This window comes from Acomys minous (assembly GCF_964271855.1).
Source record: "Acomys minous genome assembly, contig: scaffold_52, whole genome shotgun sequence".
Lineage (NCBI taxonomy): Eukaryota > Metazoa > Chordata > Mammalia > Rodentia > Muridae > Acomys > Acomys minous.
In genome coordinates this window covers 344,678-363,945 of record NW_028182157.1, presented here as the reverse complement: position 1 = coordinate 363,945, position 19,268 = coordinate 344,678, and the positions used below count along the sequence as shown (strand labels likewise).

The following is a 19,268-nucleotide window of genomic DNA, read 5'->3' as shown; positions in this document are numbered from 1 at the left end:
ACGAAGATCATATTAAATCCTGCCCAGATCTTAAAACATCAACTTCATAAGTCATTCTCTGGGCTTTAGAAGAAGAGGCCTTCATTTTACCCTAATTCCTTTCCTATGGATGAGAGATAAGGCAAGGTTCACTAGGGTAGACTGTTGGAGTGAGCTGTTGGCTCATAGTTCCATATCTACAGGTTAGTTGCATAGCTTCAGGATATTCCTTGACCTGAGCTGATCCACTCTTCTTACACCTGAGAGTCAATATCTATCTGAACATGTGATAGGAAAGCCAGGGTCCATCTGGTGTATCTGAAGCAATCAAAGTCCCTAAAGTCCCCACCAGACCGTACCCAAGGGCTCCCAATATCTGATGCTTTTGAGAAGTCCAGCATGTAATCCAAAAGAGTCAACTGAGAAAATTATAATCAAAATACATTATATGAATATTTCAAAAATAATACCTAAAGAACTAGTTTTCAATCATTGTAAAAAGCAAGAACTATACCTGAAATTATTTTAGAGATATACGTATTTGCCAAGTTGCATAGGCATTTACATTTTTTCATGAATGGATACCAAATAGAAAAAGTGAAACAGATCTAGGGTAAATAATCTTGTTTTTAGGAAAAGAATAGACACAGTAAGGCACTGAAACATTACATATTAATAATAGATCAGATTCAGTCATGAACCTGTTACACTGATTTGAGATAATAATACATAATGAAAAGGGGATTTGAATTTATCTCTCATCCATATGAAGTTTTCATACTACATATTACTGTTTACAAGCAATATGTAATCTCTATCATTTGATAAATTGGGCTTCTGATGACTAAAACCCATATGATTATGCAAATATCAAATCCACTGACTTATCTTTAAAAGGAGTTCTTGTGGTATTTCTGATGGAGAATTCTTCAAGCTGAATCGCATCACTCAAACATGAATTCTTGTATATTCTCAAAACAATGATATTATTGTTATTTAATATACTTTCATTGATTTTCCAAATTTCACAGGTTACAAGATTGAGAGTACTTGCTGCATATTTGTCCACATAATCAAATTACAAATGTAAAGATGAACTAATTGTATTTTTCTTATTGCTTATTTAAGTTTCCTGCATAGATCAGAAATATAACTTAATAATTTCCTCAAATTTCATCCCTTGTTCTCATTTACTTTGTTTTTGATTTAGTAAATAAATTTCATCTACATGCATGAACTTTTAAAATAAAATTATTTATGATGCAATGTAGATAGTATTAAATATAAATCTTCAGTATGGGAGTTACTTTCATGTATGTATGTACATATAGTATATGCGAGCATGAGTATGTGTTTTCAATCTATGTGTAATATATCTAGGGCTTTGTGTCTAGTTCAAAGACAAAATTTGTGTGTGGTTCTTTCTGTCCAACTTCTCTTAGGTTCCAGGAATCCAAATGAGATTTTCAAGCTTCAGAATCCAAACCCTTTATTCACTGGACAATCTTGCTTGTTCATTGGCAAATTTTAATTTCATAAAATGTACTCACTGCCTGATGCATGCACCACATTGGTTGCTATTCAATATTTACATGGGGAAAATGTGAGAATCCAGAGTAAATGAATTAAAAAAATAATAGAGAATTTTTTAATTGTTCCAACATTATCTGACAAATGAAAGCTTAATTACTTCCACTAATAGAATAAAGACACACAATTTGCTCTATGAAAATCGGATGTGTGTTTCATCAATACATAATGATATAGCTTGCAGTCATGGAAATTAAACACAAGGAATAAAATATTTACAAGAGCCATGAGATCCACCTAGAATCAAATATTCCCCACATCATGGGTTTTGACCTGGATTAAAGCACATGACAAAACTTTCCTGTTGAACTCCCTCACATATAATTAGGCAATTGTGGTTTACTTCAATAAACATAATTTCAATATTGTACAACTGAGAATATTGTCAGAGGGTTAATATAACACTGTGTATGGTCCAATGATAAATAATACAACAGAACCCCTTTCTCCCCTAAAGGACATTGTTACTCATTATAAAATGAGATCATATGTAGTGGCCTTCAGTTATTCTTAGTTTCTATCATTATCTACTCTCTCTCTCCTTCTATTTCTATTCTTCTTAAAATTTTAATAGCAGATCATTTCCCACTGCACATTTAGGTTTGCTGTGTACTACTATCCCTATTAAATGAATAATCTTGGGGAATTGAATGAAGGTAGATTTTCATAATTGTTCTTCATACACTCATCATTTTTGGTCATTAATCAACAGACATCATATTTGCCCTTACACTTTTTTAATGCAAAAACTTTACCTAATATTTTACTTGCTTACTTTACTTACTTTTATATACTCTCTCATCCCTAAGACTGACTCCCAGTGGACAGCTTCCTGTTTCTATATTATCATTTTAACTTCACATTAAATGTGTAAAATGAAAAGATTGAAAGCTAACAGCTATATATTTGAAAATTAGACTCTGGATGTTAGGGTTGAATAGTGTGTTCTCTAGAAGAGGAATAAGTGCTCTTAGTTTCTTTTAGGTGAATTGACTGATAGGTAGGACAAACTAAATACTGATTATGTACAAAAAACCAAAATGAATACTTACTACACACAATATGTACATGTGTATTTTAATAATCTTTATTCAACTGCAGAGAATTATTTTGCTCATTTTTACTGACATCAATTTAAATGAGGATTTGAAGGCTACAGAAATATATAGATGATAGGTGCTGTATAATATGGATTCTATAAGGAAACAGATAGGTACAATATGAAATAACAGTAACAATGGCTATCTTATCTAAAGCAATCTACAGATACAATGAAATTTCCATCAAATTTCCACTAGAATTTTAAAAGACTTAGAATAATATTAAACTTCATATTTAAAAAAAAAAACATCTAGAACAGTTTAAACAATCCTGTTCAATAAAAAAGCATCTAGAGGTATCTCCATGCCTGATTTACAGCTACAGAGAAATAGTAATAAAAAACTGCATGGAATTGGCAGAAAAACAGAAAGTTTAATCAATAAAATAAAACCAAAGACCCAGAAGTAATGACAAGTACCTATGAACTCTTGATATTTGACAAAGAACCCAAAATTATAAAGTGGAAACATTAAATAGCCTTTAACAAGTGTTGCTTGATTAACAGGATGTCTTCATGTAGAAGAATGTAAAGGGATCCACAAATATTACCCTGAACAAAACTGATGTCCAATTGGATCAAAGTCAAAAAATTAAAATCTGATTAAAGCCTAATAGAAGAGGAAGTAAAAATATTTTTGAAATCATTTGTAGATATGACAGCTTCCTGAATAGAACACCAAAAGTCAGGTACTAACAGTAATAATTAGTCAATAGGACCCCAGGAAGCTGAAAAGCTTCTGTAAGTGAAATTACATCATCAAATGGAGAAAATGGCACCATGAGAGTGAGAAAATTTCTTCATTACCCCTATGTCTGAACGATGACTAATATCCAGTCTATATAAATAATTCAAGAAACAAAATATCAACAAACCAAACACTCCAATAAAAAATGGAGTACTAAAGTGAGAATTCTGAATACTAAAACTGAGAATCTATAGTGGCTGAGAAGCATTTAAAAAAATATTCACCTCCTCAGTCATCAAGAAAATACTAATCAAAATGACTCTGAGATTGCGTCTTAACCTATAAGAATAGCTGAGATTAAAAAAAAAATAAGAGGAGACTATGTGGAGCCACAGGACATTGTTTTATTGCTGGTGGCCATGTAATCTTATACAACTACTGTGGAAATTAATCTGCAAGTTTCTCAGAAAATTGGCAATAGATTTACCCGAAGACCAATCTATACCACTCCTTGGCATATACTCAAAAGGAGCTACCCCATACCACAAGGACACTTGTTCAACTATGTTGATAGTAGCATTCTTCATAATAGGTAGAGAATGGAAACAAACAGATGTCCCTAACCAAAGATTAAATAAAGACCAATGTTACTTTTCACGTGGAGTATTACTCAGCTATTAACAGCAAAGACATCATGCAATTTGGAGGAAAATAGATGAAACTAGAAAATATCATCCTGAGTATAGTGCCAGGATCCAGAAAGACAGTATGAGTTGTATGTATAATAAATTAATGCCACATCATATTCCAACACTGACCTCTTGATGTTTGTCTTCAAAACCATCAGACAAAGAGAGTGAGGAATGATCAACACTGACGATACATGGTCATGCAAAGGGAGGGGTTGCTTAAATGTCTTATCATTACAAACTCTCTCCAAGTAGTGCAATGCTCTGAGTCTGCAGAGGCAGACAGAGAATATAGAAAATGAGAGCAACTCTGGTAGCTGCTGCAGCCTATTGCATTTATGCTTCTTGGAAGCCCTGAGGTGGACCATCCACATACTGGCTAAGGTTTGGATGTTAGTGGTATGGATGGTGGTCATTTCTATTCCTGTTTAAGTTATAAGAAAATATGAGTGCCAGAGAATATGAATTCACCTTACTCATTAGTTTTCATAAAGTTCTATTTTTACATGCTTGAATTGCTTCAATGTTATTTTAATAAGGTATTTATATATTTTCCATGATATTTTCAATTTCTTTTACTCATTAGCATAATTTAGCTCATTTATATGACTTACCTGGAATATTTTTCAAAAAAATTTCACTGTCATAGAAGATTTCAGATACGAGTTTTAATAACTACAGCCAGAAGTGTGAAAGGACTATACTCTTCTGTTTTTCAACCCTATAAATTCTTGGGTATAATTTATTATGTATTGCAGTTTTAGGAGTTATTTCACACAATGTGACTCTATGTTTGCACTAAGTGCCAATAATTTGTAGAAATTTTCAAGTGTGCAAACAGAGAATATATGCTAACTCAAAGCTTAGCATCCGTTTACAACTCCCAAGAAGATTAAAAAAGAGAATTAGTGATTAAAAGAAAACAAAAGTATGTACTACTGAGCATTTGTACTGTGGAAAAAATGGCTATTTCTTCATCCTAAAATAGCCAGAATTGAAAGAGTAAAGCAAAGGTAGTTTTTAAAAATTATCTCCTCATTGGGTTCTCTGCTTATAAAAGACCCCAGTTTGCTGCCTTCCACAAGATTCCATATGAGAAATTACTATCTTAGGCAGTTATGACAAGAGAAAGTTCTCTCAACTTGACACAGTGGAATTACTTTGGATTAAGTGTTGTACAAGACTCACACTTCAGTGCACTGAAACACATGTCTGGTGGGGCCAGCACCACCACACATCTCACTGACAATACATAGAGAAATATTAATGCTTCGTTCATATAGCATTAGGAGAATATTGCACCATTGAATTGGACTTCATGAAAATAAGATCTGTTACATAGGAGGAAAAGAATGGGACCCTGGACAGTTGCCTCATGTTCTTACTTTTCATATGCAGACTTCTGTTCCCCTACTTCTTTACATTCATATTTATCATGAGAATATCTGGGACTGGAATATTGTGTTTTCAGTGTACACTTGGTCAAAATTTCACTACTCCATAAAGCCTTGCATATCAATAATAGTCACTAGTCATAAAATCCCCATAGGGTTCATAGCCAGACGGAGTCTGGACCTTGTGCTACTATAATCAGACTTGCCTAATTCAAGCCCTGATAAAAAACGTAGAAACACACTGTATGCATCAGCAAGATAATGTTCTGTCAGGGTAGTGTTTTCCTTGGAAAGGTTAGTTGATCTTAAACAAGGTATACCTCTGGCTCTGTGTTATGCTAAACACAAAAGTTAGAAGCCTCACATAACTGTACCAACTTATAATTCACTACCTTTGTCAATTTTAACCAGAGGATGTTCTATAACTTTCAGATGTTGCAATGGCATGCTGATTGAAGTTTGTATAGTATTTCATTTCCATGGACTTGGGATACTGCTCTTGTGGAATTGGCACCATATAAATTCTCAGGGACTGTACATATATTAAGATGAATAGAACTACATTTTTAGCCAGAAGAGAGGCCACATCCACAGAATATAAAAAGAGGAAGTTCCTCAGTCCTGTCAATATGCAGTTGTAATATCCTAACCTGAAAATTGCTGAAAGAACTTCTGTTGACATCTCTAACTCAAGCTCAAGAATGACCACAATTCAGTCTTCCTTCCTGATACTAATGCTATTGATACCACATAATGTAAAAGACAGTTTAATGAAGTAGGACAGCTTTCAGAGTACAGTAAAATACCTGATTCCTTAACAAATACCTACTCTAAGAAAGGGCTTAACACTTTGTTGAAATTTGGTACTTAGTGGAAAATCCATCCTGTTGAGGATGCATCTAAGGACTTGAGGTTCTCAAAACAATGTTAAAATTCTCAAGGGCAACGAAATTCTCCATGAAACATTAAAAAGCTTACTACCTATAGCCTCTAGCTTGTTTCATCAACAACCATATCATGGGAGGATTTTCCAGAGTCAGGTTACCGTCTGAGGCAAGGATTATGGCTTACAAATCAACATTTCATCATCTATGACTATGATTTTAGAAGCAATTTTAATCTATACATGGGTTGAACAAATATCTCATATGAATTTAGGTCATTAGAATTTGAATTTTCTTACAGAATATGTACTATTTGTACACACATAGCAATAATAACGCCTCTGTTTTAATCACATTTTTACCTTGATATGTTTGAAGTTAAACATAAACTTTACAAAATTTAGTTAATTGGATCAAAAAAGTGTAATTTAAAGTAAACACAATTTGTTAATTTATATTATTGGTGAATCACCCATTAATAAATTCATTCATAATATACTCGACATATTTATATGACCTATACAAGAACATCTCAGTAGTTCTATGTATAGACATTAAGATAACATTTTAGAGGTAAATTTTGGTTTATATTTTGTCAAGAGAATCCCTAGAGTAAACATCCATTGTGTCCCAATTACATAGGATCACACTTAACATTGTTAAGAGGCAGGAATATTATGTATAAGTAGGGATGAGGCATATTTGCCTCATCTTGGAAGCTACAGATTCTTTACGGGAGCAATATTTTAGTTCAAACTCCTATAAAGGAGAATGTGACGATGGAAAATGTTTCACATACTCTAGTAATATAAACATATGGACGAGAGAAAGATTTGGCATCTTAAAGCCTTAATTGCATATTCCCACAATGGATCCCATTGGCAGTGACTTTTCCCCCAAAACACATACACTCATGTCTTACTATCCTCAGTGTTTCCTCTGCTCCCCAGATATTCTCTTCCTAATGATTGTCTTGTAATTTTTCGACACGTATCAAATTTGGTTGTTTTTTAAATATATTTTAGTTGGCATTATGAACTGTGGAATTAATGATATGAACAACAACATCACAGCATGTAGTGAATATTAATTACAGCATGGCAGAATTAATAGAACAGAGGTGCAATATATTTATTAATAATCATGACAAATAAGGGATTAGCTTCAGATTTAAAAGTATCTATAATGTATAATCCATAAAAAGCATAAAGTCTACCAACAAAATGATCTTCACATAGAATATATCTTAAATTTGCCAGTATTCTGCCATACTAAAGTATATAGAACATTATGCAACAGGCTTGTCTTAGCATAGATATTAGTACTATTATCCTGGCTTAAATTCTTACATTTTAAAATATTATTTCTTTATTCAGTTTTGACATGAATTCTATAGCACAACTAATCAATAGCATCAGATTAAAATAGCATGAAACATTCTAATTAATTTTATTTTCTAAATAGTTGTGTAATAAAAATTTAAGGAGTATTTTTGGGTAAAACTTTTCCAACTCCTACCAAGTATTAGCATTCCTGGTATGGGTTCTCTGAGAATAGCTAAGATTCAACATTGTTTCAACACTTACAAACATTTTTCTCATTTAAAAACCACGTTCCTCAAATGAACTCTGGGATAGTAATTACCTATCAAGTTAGACTCTTGTAGGAAATCTCTTTGTGCTCTAAAGTTTTAGCTTGTACTAAAGTAGTGTGCCTCCAATTTGCATAATCTGTTGTTTTTGAAGATATGATTTCTGGGTAAAGGACATTCCATTCTTTACATTAATAAGGTATGTCTTGGGTATGTATTCTGTGGTGGGCTTGAAGAGTTTAGGACTTCCAATAGTATTTCCTGTATTAAACTTATAACGTTGCTTTCTAGTATGGATTCTTTGATGAACTTGGAGAGTTGAAGACATGGTAAAACACTTGCCACAGTCTTTATATTTGTAATGTTTATTTTCAGTGTGGTTTCTCTAGTGAACTTAACGACTTTATGAGTTGGTAAAGGATTTCCCACACTCATTATATTTATAAAGTTTTTATCAGTTGTGGATTCTTTGATGAACTTGGAAAGGTGAGGATGAAGTAAATTATTTCCCACATTCACTATATTTGTAAGGTTTGTCCCCAATATGAATTCAGTGGTAAGCTTGAAATTATGAGTACTATGTAAATGATTTACCACACTTATTATATTTATATGATTTGTCTCTACTATGGGTTGTTTGATGACTTTGGAGAGATGAATACTGGGTAAAGGTTTTCCCACACTCATTACAGTTGTAATGTTTTCCTCGAGTATGGCTTCTTTAACGAATTTTAAGATTTGAGGACATTGTAAATGATTTCTCACACTTAGTACATTTATATGGTTTGTCTCCAGGATGAATTCTTTGATGAACTTGGAGATTTGAGTACTGGATAAAAGATTTCCCACACTCATTACACTTGTAAGGATAATGTCCAGTACGGATTCTTTGATGACGTTGGAGAGTTGAAGAGTGAGTAAAGGATTTCCCACACTCATTACATTTGTAAGGTTTATCTCCAGTATGGATTCTTTGATGACCTTGGAGAGCTGAAGAGTGAGTAAAGGATTTCCCACACTCATTACATTTGTAAGGTTTATCACCAGTATGGATTCTTTGATGACGTCAGAGAGCTGAAGACTGAGTAAAGGATTTCCCACACTCATTACATTTGTAAGGCTTAACTCCAGTATGGATTCTTTGATGACGTCGGAGAGCTGAAGACTGAGTAAAGGATTTCTCGCACTCATTACATTTGTAAGGTTTATCTCCAGTATGGATTCTTTGATGATCTTGGAGAGCTGAAGAGTGAGTAAAGGATTTCCCACACTCATTAAATTTGAAGGTTTATCTCCAGTATGGATTCGTTGATGACGTCGGAGAGCTGAAGACTGAGTAAAGGATTTCCCACACTCATTACATTTGTAAGGTTTATCACCAGTATGGATTCTTTGACGTACTTGGAGTTTTGAGTACCGGGAAAAGTATTTCTCACACTCATTACATACGTAAAGTTTATATCTGGAGTGGATTATGTAGTGTACATGAAGACTTGAGGAGTTGGTAAAGGATTTCCCACACTCAATACATTTGTGAGGATATTCTTGAGAATGAATACTTTGTTGATCCCAGAGAGCAGAGAATGAGGCAAATGATTCCCAACATTCATTACACTCTTGACATTTTTGTCCAGTATTAACGCTGTGTTGAGCTTGATGTTTTGAGGACTGTGTAAATGATGTGTTCCTCTTCGTATATTTATAAGTGTTATCTCCACTGTGGATTCTTTGATGAACTTGAAGTTTTGAGGACTTGGTAAGTGATTTTGCACACAGATTACATTTATAAAATTTGCATCCCATATCTATTTTGTGTTGACCTTTAAGTTCACTACTTAATATTTCCCTATTTCTGTGCAGAATAGAATTGTACTTCAAAATTTGTTGTGAACCTTTTACCTGTGGCGCCTCCAATTGTGAAATCATGAGTGGTAGAGACTGAGTACTCTCAGAGGAAGCCAGAGCTTCTTGATCTTTTGTTTCAGAAATGACACACATGTATTTTTCACACTGATCATTTCCATAATGACATGTTTTATGAACTTCACTGTCACATGAATATTCCCAGAACTTCTTTCTATTCATCTCTGAAAGGCCGTTACACCCAAATAATCTTGGTATTTCTTTCAAGAAAGAATCTTGTGTGCACTCCTTTGGGAATTGCTTCTTGGTATGGTAAGAAGACAAAACTGAAACAAATGAAATGAAATCACTATATGATATTTCAGATGCATATTAATGTAATATAGATATGTAATATATAAAATGACATCAAACTGGGGATCATAGCAAAATGGTACAACATAGAATTGCAGCAGTTTTTATAAGAAAACAAATGTCATGGTTATAATGGATGTTAGAAGATATCACATGAAACCATCGTATATTTTGTAATATATATTAGTGTCTTCATTAAGTATTCATTGGAACAAGAAGAACACTATGATGGGCAAACCTGGGCCCGGGGGTTCTGCTCGATCTATGGCACTAACTAAGGACAAAATGTGCAGTCATCATCAAACCCCTACCCAGACCTAGCCTAAGGACAGAATATTCTCCACAGCTAAGTGGAGATTGGGGACTGACTTTAACACAAACTCTGGTGCCCCTTATTTGTGCATGTCCCCTAGATTGCGTGCCCCGATGGCACTCAGAGGACGGATAGTGGACTACCAAGAAGAAACTTGATAATGTAGCATCATATTCAAGGGGAGGAGGTCCCCATCAGTCACAGTCATAGGGAAAGGGAATGTGGTAAAAGAGGATTGGAAGGAGGAATGGGAGGAGGCACGATGTGGGATAGCAATTAAGATGCAATATGAATGATTTTATTTTTCAGTAAAAAACAAACATGCAAAAAAGTATTAATTGGAACAAATAATGTCAAACAAAATTGTTCTAACTTTAACACATGAATAGAAAGCTACTCTTCATTGTGACATTCAATTAACAATATAAACACCAATCATTATCCTAAATACATTAACAAATTATTGACAGAAATGAGCAACTACAGCATTATTTCAGTTTTTCATCCAAATGCAAGATTTATCAATGATTTTAAAATCAAAGAGAATATTAATAAGAATACAAGAGAAAACATGATAAAAATTAAGTGTATCAGGTAAAATCCATGCCCAGTACATGAATATAAAGGGTTTCAAAATTTTGACAAACATTAAGGAATATTTACTAAGAGTAGTAAGTTTCTTAGAAACCAAAGAATTCTTAACAAGTTAAACATTTTTATGTCCTGAAAATCAAATTTGAATCCACAGTACTATATATATATATATATATATATATATATATATATATATATATATATATCTTTATTTTAAATTAAAATATGAAATTCCAGACCTGACATTTGAACAGTCAAACATAACTTAAATTTCTATTGAAGTGAAAATTCATTACATTTCCCATTGCTTCTTTCTCTCCAGCATCACTCAGGTAACATTCTATGGTCCCTACACTCATTATCAAGTTAAAAACACGTTTTACTCTGAAATTTGCTTATCTCTGCATGTTTGGGTTGTGGGTGGGTGTGTGTGTGTACTTACAAGTACAAGTACTTACAAGTACTTACAAGAACATATGTGTTCTTCTTTTTTATCATTGTATATTGTTTCACATATGAATACTATTCATTCAAGAATCCTTACTGCAGATGAAATGTAATATAATGGGAGAAATGGGGAACAGTTTCTCAGCTGGAAGTGAACAAAAGATAAATATAAAAGAAGAAATATTTTTGACAAATATTTAAAAGGTAGCACTCAAGGATCTTGCTACAGGTCATGCATGGTGTGTGAGTAGCAGGGATGGAGAGAGAGTGGATCAAGTGAGTAGCCAAGTTGTGGACTCTGAAACAGCATTGCCTGTATTTCCTGGATAAGAGGAGGCATCCTAGGAGCTATGGACACATCAACCAAGCCCCATATGGCTGATACCCAGGTTCAAGAAGCATACTGTCCCAGGTTAAGTCACCCAGTAGCTTCCAGCCTAGCCAAACCTGGGTTACAGAAACACATGGCTGCAACTACTGACTTCTGCAAAAATAATTTCTGGGAAACAGGGACATGTTTTGATCCTCTGGCCTGCAGTTCCACTTTTTCAAAATGTTAATATATGCTTGACAATATGAGTAGACAGGCTATCATTCCAAAATGGAGGCCCCCAGCAAGAATAGAGTCTGAGAATCAGGAGCTCAGTGAGTGCAGAACACGTATTTGGCTGCTCAGTGGAGCCTAACCCAAAATGCAAGCAATGTCTCATGTTCCCTAGTGAAACAACAGTATCCAATTTGCAAGAAGAAAGAGTTCTATGCTCTGACCTTCTGATTACTCCTGGAAGTCTGAGAAACCGACCAGCCTATTTTTCACAGTACTAATAGCCGTCTTGAAGAGAACTGACAGATCTGAGAACCACACATGTCAGACCCTTATCCCAATCACCTGACTGCATGTCCAACTTGGACACAGCTTGATGTGAAATCATACAGGCTATTGGAGGAGATCCAGATCCCAGCATATGACCCATGGCTCTTCCTGCATGCTCTAGAAGCCCAGAGATATTCAGGTAAAACCAGCCAAAGCAAGGAACACTCAGATGGCTAAAGGGCAGCAAAACCTATGGCAATGTGGCACCAACACATTCCAACTACCCTAATAAAACATGGCCTGGACATACAAACACAACTGAAACTCAGGGAAATGGTCTTAAATCTATGTTTGTGAATATGACAGAGTCAATTCAAAAAGTTATAATTAAACTCATATAAGAAATATAGGAAAATATGATAAAACAGGATAAGGACATTAATAAAATGGCTCAAGACCTGAAAAGGAAAATAGACTAAATAAAGTAAACACAAACTGATGAAAAAACTGGAGTTGGGAAACTTAAAAAGAATCAGAAAATTCAGAGGTAAGCATCACCAACAATATATGAGTGATGGAGGAAATAATCTCACGCATAGAAGACAAAATTGAAGAAATAGATACATATGTCAAATAAAATATTAAATTTAAAAAAGTTCCTTACACAAAACATCCAACAAATCAAGGACATAATGAAAAGACAAAACCTAATATAAGTATGATAGAAATAGACAGAAGATGACAAGCTCCAAGACCAGAAAATATTTTTAACAAAATTGAAAAAGAAATTTTCTCCAACCTAAACAGAGAGATACATTTTAACATACAAAAGGCTTACAACGCAAAAAATATAATTGACCACAAAAGAAATTCCTCTTGACATATATTAGTCATATCCTGCTTTGAGAAGGAGAAACAGGTACAAATTGTCAACCAAGCTGAGAACGCATTTGTAGTACTAGATATATGGAGAGAGGAAAATAAGGAAAGGATATATATATATATCCTTTGGATATCATTGAATATATATCATTGGATATATTAATCATATGTTATGCCAAATCTTTGGGAGAATTTATTAGCACAAACACAATTTCATGTTTAAATCCATTTTAGCTCCTATTCTTTTCTCCTCTCACTGTCTCTCTCTATCTGTGTTATATATATATATATATATATATATATATATATATATATATATATAGAGAGAGAGAGAGAGAGAGAGAGAGAGAGAGATCATGACATTGAGTTAATGAGGAAAGACCTGGTAGTTTGGCTGATGTGAATGAGAGAAAGACTAAGTGCAAAATATACGATATAAAATCCCTTTAAGGGAATAAGTAATGGAAACCTCCAAATAATTTATCATTCATGTACCACAAAAATATTTTCAGTAATTAGACACAAATCAATCTACTAGTTTGTTAAATGTCTATAATATAATGTACTTCACATCAAAACTATTAAAGTAAATAAGTTAAATATCATATAAGATCCATGCTGTACTATACATTTTGTACTTTGTTCTAAAAGAAATTCTTAGGCCTACTTTCTGCTGAAGCTGTTTGCTAAATACTCTTCAGGTCTAGATTGCTCCTTGGATTAGAGTCATCCCATGCTGTGTCATTTTATTTTATCTTACCTGGTTCTTTCTCTTTAATCTTCTCTTTATCATCAATCCAGGGTTTTTTCATCTGTCTAAGACATGTTAATACCTCTGCTTTTGAAACAGAAATGCCTGTGAATTCAAAAAGAAATACAGACACACCATTCTATATAGCTGTGTACTAGCATAGGATTGTACCAAATAGAGAAGAAAGTATACATGAATGACTTACTAATTCTCAATTCCTTCCAAGACGTTTTAGACTCTTCATAACTCAATAGATTTTCAAATTCTGTATTTAATTTTATTAAGTAAACTTAAGTAAAATAATAGTAAAAGCATAACTTTGGGATTCAAAATGGATTCACATATAAGCGCTACTGGCTACCAGCACAAAAGTTATGAAACATTTAATTATTATTCGGTTAAATGTAAAAACAAGGTAAAGGGATGTAAGAAGTTGTCTATAGATAAGACAGTAATCAATACCTATAAAAACTTATGAGTTAAACTAAGTGATAAACTCAGCAGTGGAAGTAAACTCAAAATATTAGCTAGTAGAAGCTTTAGACATCCCTAAGGCAAAGTACCAAGCATGGAATAAATATATTCTCACCCACAGAAACCAGGTTATTGTAGTTCTCCAGCATGACATCTCTGTACAAAGCCCTCTGAGCAGAGTCCAGACATTCCCACTCCTCCTTGGAAATGTTTATAGCCACATCCTTGAAAGTCAGTAGACCCTGAAAATAAAATTAGCATTATCCCCTCATGGCCATTGTATAAATTCTGTGTTTGACACAAGGAAAGATTAGTTAACTAAAGAACTTGGTCTGTTATAAAAAAAAACTAATATGCATTTTAAAACTAAATTATATTCTGAGAAAAATACTTTTCTGACTTCTCTGCAATGAGGCAATAGTCTAGCAACACTGACCTTGTGTGGCGGGACCTTTTTGGGGGATCAATTGACATGATCACCACACCATGAGTGATGCTATTAAAATTGCAAACAATAGGAAGTATGAGAACTACCAAAAGAGGCCCTCAGATGAAATATTCATAATATATTGGCTTCTATTCACCGTTAAATAATGACCCATCTCAATCTCTGCAAATATAGAGTGCCTATATTTATCTTTGATATGAAAAAATTTATAATTTTTACAGATTACATTTTTATTTTGTAGAAGTTGTTCTTAAAAAATGAAGACTTGCAAATAAGCTGCCTTAAGCAAACAGGTGACAAAAGTTTTAAAGAGATAAAAATGAGAATCAAATGAGAAAAGTACTTCTGAAAATTAGTCAGCATTGTGAAGGTTCAGAAGTTCTGATAATGAAGCATTTTTGTAAAGACAATCAACTTGTCCCACACACACACACATTCTTTTACCTGTGAAGAAGACATCTCTTCTTTCCTCTTCAGAATGGAATTTCCCAGGAAATTTTACATTGAAATTTCACCTTCTAGATTCCACTCTCTGTTTAAATGCAGAAGATTTTCCATGTCCTTGGTGAAATGGAAGAGTGTAAATCAGGAATCAAAACTGACAAATATCCCTGCTTCTTGACAGTGATGTGATACAGAAACTATGACCTCCAACAGCTGAAAAAACAAAAGATTTTCCTTTCCTGTATTTAGGTGTTCTGTTTTCTTAGCATATTATCTTTTTCTCTACAAACCCAAGTGAGTTGCTGCAGTAACCTGCTATATACCTAACAGAGGCAGATTGGAATTTTAAAGGAGATAAACACAGCTGTCAGTTAAAATTCCTCTTCACAATTTCCTCTCTTTTTCTTTGTCAGAGATAGCTCATTAAAACAAAATTGGCAGTATGTTTTCAGTCATGGCCAGAATCTGTGAAGTAACCCCCACCTGAAAGCATTTCTTGTCCTGGGTAAGCAATGTAGATGCCTAGATCCAATAGGAAAGAAGCCAATCACTGCCTAATTCACTATTGTCTCCACTGAGATATTACTTTTGGCTTCCATGTCCCCGTCTAAAAATACCATGATTTTGTTGCTTTGAAGAAAGGCCCATGGTTATATTATCTCACAATTTCCCTTTTATACTGACATTACTTTTTTGTTTCATCAGCAAAACACTAACTGCTGATACCTATATAAGTTACCTCTGCACCATTTCTATTACATTTGGCTGTTACTGAAGGCAGCTTGTCTTTATGCTCTTGTAATATGTTCCTTCTTGATAATTTTATGCTAAACTGAGGTTTCAAATACAATTATATCATAGGCAACTTTACAAAACAAAATTGTATCATTCAATTTCTAAAAAGAAAATGCTGCATAACACAGGGAGAATCATTTCGATGTATTGCAAATTTTACCTTTACTCTTTCTCATTAGTCTCCAATGGAACAACTAATAAGAACTTAAATAGTGCCTCAAAGTTTGGTCGGAAGTTTTCTTACATTTCCTCTTTTTCTCTTTCATTCTGGCCCAAAATTTACACATAAAGGCCATATTCCATGGATGTAAGGATTCATAAATTTCAGAAATTTAAGATGTAGGTCTAACCCACAGAAAGTTTTCAAACTGTATTATATATGGTTAAATTAATACCACCTACATAGAAATTTGCCTTCTCCTAGGAATACATACTGCATCTAAGATTATCTAGACTTATTGCACAATAAAGGCAATTAGAAATATACTGTAAAACAGGCTTGCAGTTATAGAATAATATAATATATTATTTCCTATGGATATAAGATTTGTTAGGGAGCCATTTTGAAAGAGAAAATCATTGGTTTAATAATTGGGTGGCATCTTTGTATGCAGTTGCCTCCAATATACTCACCATTGAGGCTGAGTGTGTTGACACATTATTTAATTCTGGCCTTTGGGAGGCAGAGGAAGGAAGATGTCCATGATTTTGAGATGAGACAAAACAAGAAAGCAAACTCCAGTCTGTTGATGTACCTTTTATTCTTCCTACCTTAGTTAACACAGTAAATTATTAAGCCACTAGTTTTCTTTAACCAGCTAGTTCCCAAAGGACAGCACAGATAGTATGGTTTATTTTTAATCTGCAAGCACTAGGCTGGGCAGAATGTGAGCAACTCTAATCTTATTATCTTTAAAACTAAAACATAAACCAATAACTTGTGTGTGTCATGGCTCCTGGGTGGATTATTTTCCCTCAGGCTCCTTTTTTTATTACTTTTTTTCTCCTTTATTAATTTTTTCTTGTTACATCTCAATGATTATCCCATCCCTTGTATCCTCCCATTCTTCCCTCCCTCCCATTTTCCCCTTATTCCCCTCGCCTATGACTGTTCCTGAGGGGGATTACCTCCCCCTGTATATGTTCATAGGGTATCAAATCTCTTCTAGGTAACCTGCTGTCCTTCCTCTGAGTGCCACCAGGTCTCCCCCTCCAGGGGACATGGTCAAAGGTGAGGCACCAGAGTATGTGAGAAAGTCATACTCCACTCTCCACTCTACTGTGGAGAGTGTTCTGTCCATTGTCTAGATCTGGGTAGGGGTTTAAGGTTTAGCGCCTGTATTGTCCTTGGCTGGTGCCTTAGTTTGAGCTGGACCCCTGGGCCCAAATCTGCCTATCATAATGTTCTACTTGTAGGCTTCTAGGACCTTCTGGGTCCTTCTACTTTGCCTTTCTCCCATGATTCTCTCATCTAGAGTCCCAATAGAATGTCCTCCCCTCTGTGTCAGTTACTTGGTAAGTGAAGGCTTTCGTGGGACATGCCCCTTGGGCTAATATGCAGATATAAGTGAGTATATAACATTTCAGTCTTTCTGCTTCTGGGTTAACTCAGTCATTATCATCATTTCTAGCTCAATCCATTCATCAACAAATTTCGGGAATTCCTTGTTTTTAATAGCTGACCAGTATTCCATAGTGTATATGTACCACAGTTTCTTTATGCATTCTTCTATTGAGGGACACTTAAGCTGTTTCCATGTTCGGGAAATGCAAATCAAAACAACTCTGAGATTCCATCTTACACCCATCAGAATGGCTAAGATCAAAAATTCAAGCGACACCACATGCTGGCGAGGATGTGGGGAGAGAGGAACACTCCTTCATTGCTGGTGGGAATGCAAGCTTGTACAACCGCTTTGGAAATCTATCTGGTGCTATCTCAGAAAAATGGGAATAGGGCTTCCGCAAGACCCAGCTATTCCACTCCTTGGAATATACCCAGAAGATGCACCAGCACACAACAAGAAAATTTGCTCAACCATGTTCATAGCACCCTTATTCATAATAGCCAGAACATGGATATTTTATAAATTTTACTATTACATTTATTTTGTCAAGCATGTATACCACACTTGATACTTCATTCATCTATTTGTCCATGAGTTGCTTCTGCTTTTTATTTAGTTATTTCATTTATTTTGTTCGCTGCTCAGACCACACTTTATACTTCATCCATCTATTGGTAGGTGAATTGTTTCTGCTTTTTAAATTTTCTTATTACATTTATTTCATTTATCTCAGGGACCGTACTTGTTACTTCATTCATGTATTTATAAATGAGACACTTCTGCTTTTAAAATATTGTTATTAAATTTATTTTGATTATTTCTGCCACCACAATTGATACTATATCCTCCTATTGATATATGAGTTGCTCTTAGTTATTAAATTTAATTATTACATTTATTTTGTTCATAACTTTGAACCATACTTGATACTTCATTCATCTATTGGTAGATGAGTCACTCCTGCTTCCTAAATTTTATTCTTACATTTATTTTGTTCATCACTTGGACCACACTTGATACTTCATTCAAATATTGGCAGATGAGTAGCTTCTGATTTTTAATTTTTATTAATACAATTATTTTGTTCTTTGCTTAGACCACCTTTGATACCTCATCCTTCTGTTGATATATGAATCTCTCCTGCTTTTTAAATTTTATTATTACATTTATTTTTTCATCACTTGGAAAACATTTGATACTTCATCCATTATAGGTAAATGAGATACTCCAGTTTTTAAATTTTTATTAATACATTTATTTTTGCATATCATGGACCACACTTGATACTTCATTCATGTATTTGTAGATGAGTCACTTCTGCTTTTAAAATTTTATTATTACATTTATTTTGCTTATTACATAGTCCACACTTGATACTTCTTTCATCTATTGGTGGATGAGTTGAGTCTACTTTTAAATTTTTATTATTTAGTTTATTTTGTTCATGGCTGGACCACAGTTCATACTATTCAATTATTGGTAGATTAGTTGCTCCTGCTTTTAAATTTAATTATTACATTTATTTTGTTCATTCCTTGGGCCACACTTGATACTTCACCCATTTATAGGTAGATGAGTCACTTCTGCTTCTTAAATTTTATAATTCC

The 19,268-nt window shown here is 33.9% G+C and overlaps 2 protein-coding genes across 2 annotated transcripts in view; one reads left to right on the top strand and one right to left on the bottom strand.

The window, feature by feature from the left end:
• LOC311591788 (uncharacterized protein) overlaps nucleotides 1-15,636 on the bottom strand; it is a gene marked incomplete at its 3' end in the record, with an annotated part of 37,708 nt that extends 22,072 nt beyond the window's left edge. Inside the window, exons 1-3 of the mRNA XM_084803428.1 lie at nucleotides 15,299-15,636; nucleotides 14,522-14,648; nucleotides 13,942-14,037 (exon numbers count right to left, since the gene is read on the bottom strand). Of these exons, the coding sequence (XP_084659554.1) occupies nucleotides 13,942-14,037; nucleotides 14,522-14,648; nucleotides 15,299-15,313 (238 nt within the window). The 5' untranslated portion in view covers nucleotides 15,314-15,636. The remainder of the gene's footprint in view (nucleotides 1-13,941; nucleotides 14,038-14,521; nucleotides 14,649-15,298) is intronic.
• The window catches only part of LOC311591782 (uncharacterized protein), a 165,286-nt gene that overhangs the window by 85,489 nt on the left and 60,529 nt on the right, over nucleotides 1-19,268 (top strand). The gene's annotated exons all lie outside the window — the stretch shown is intronic.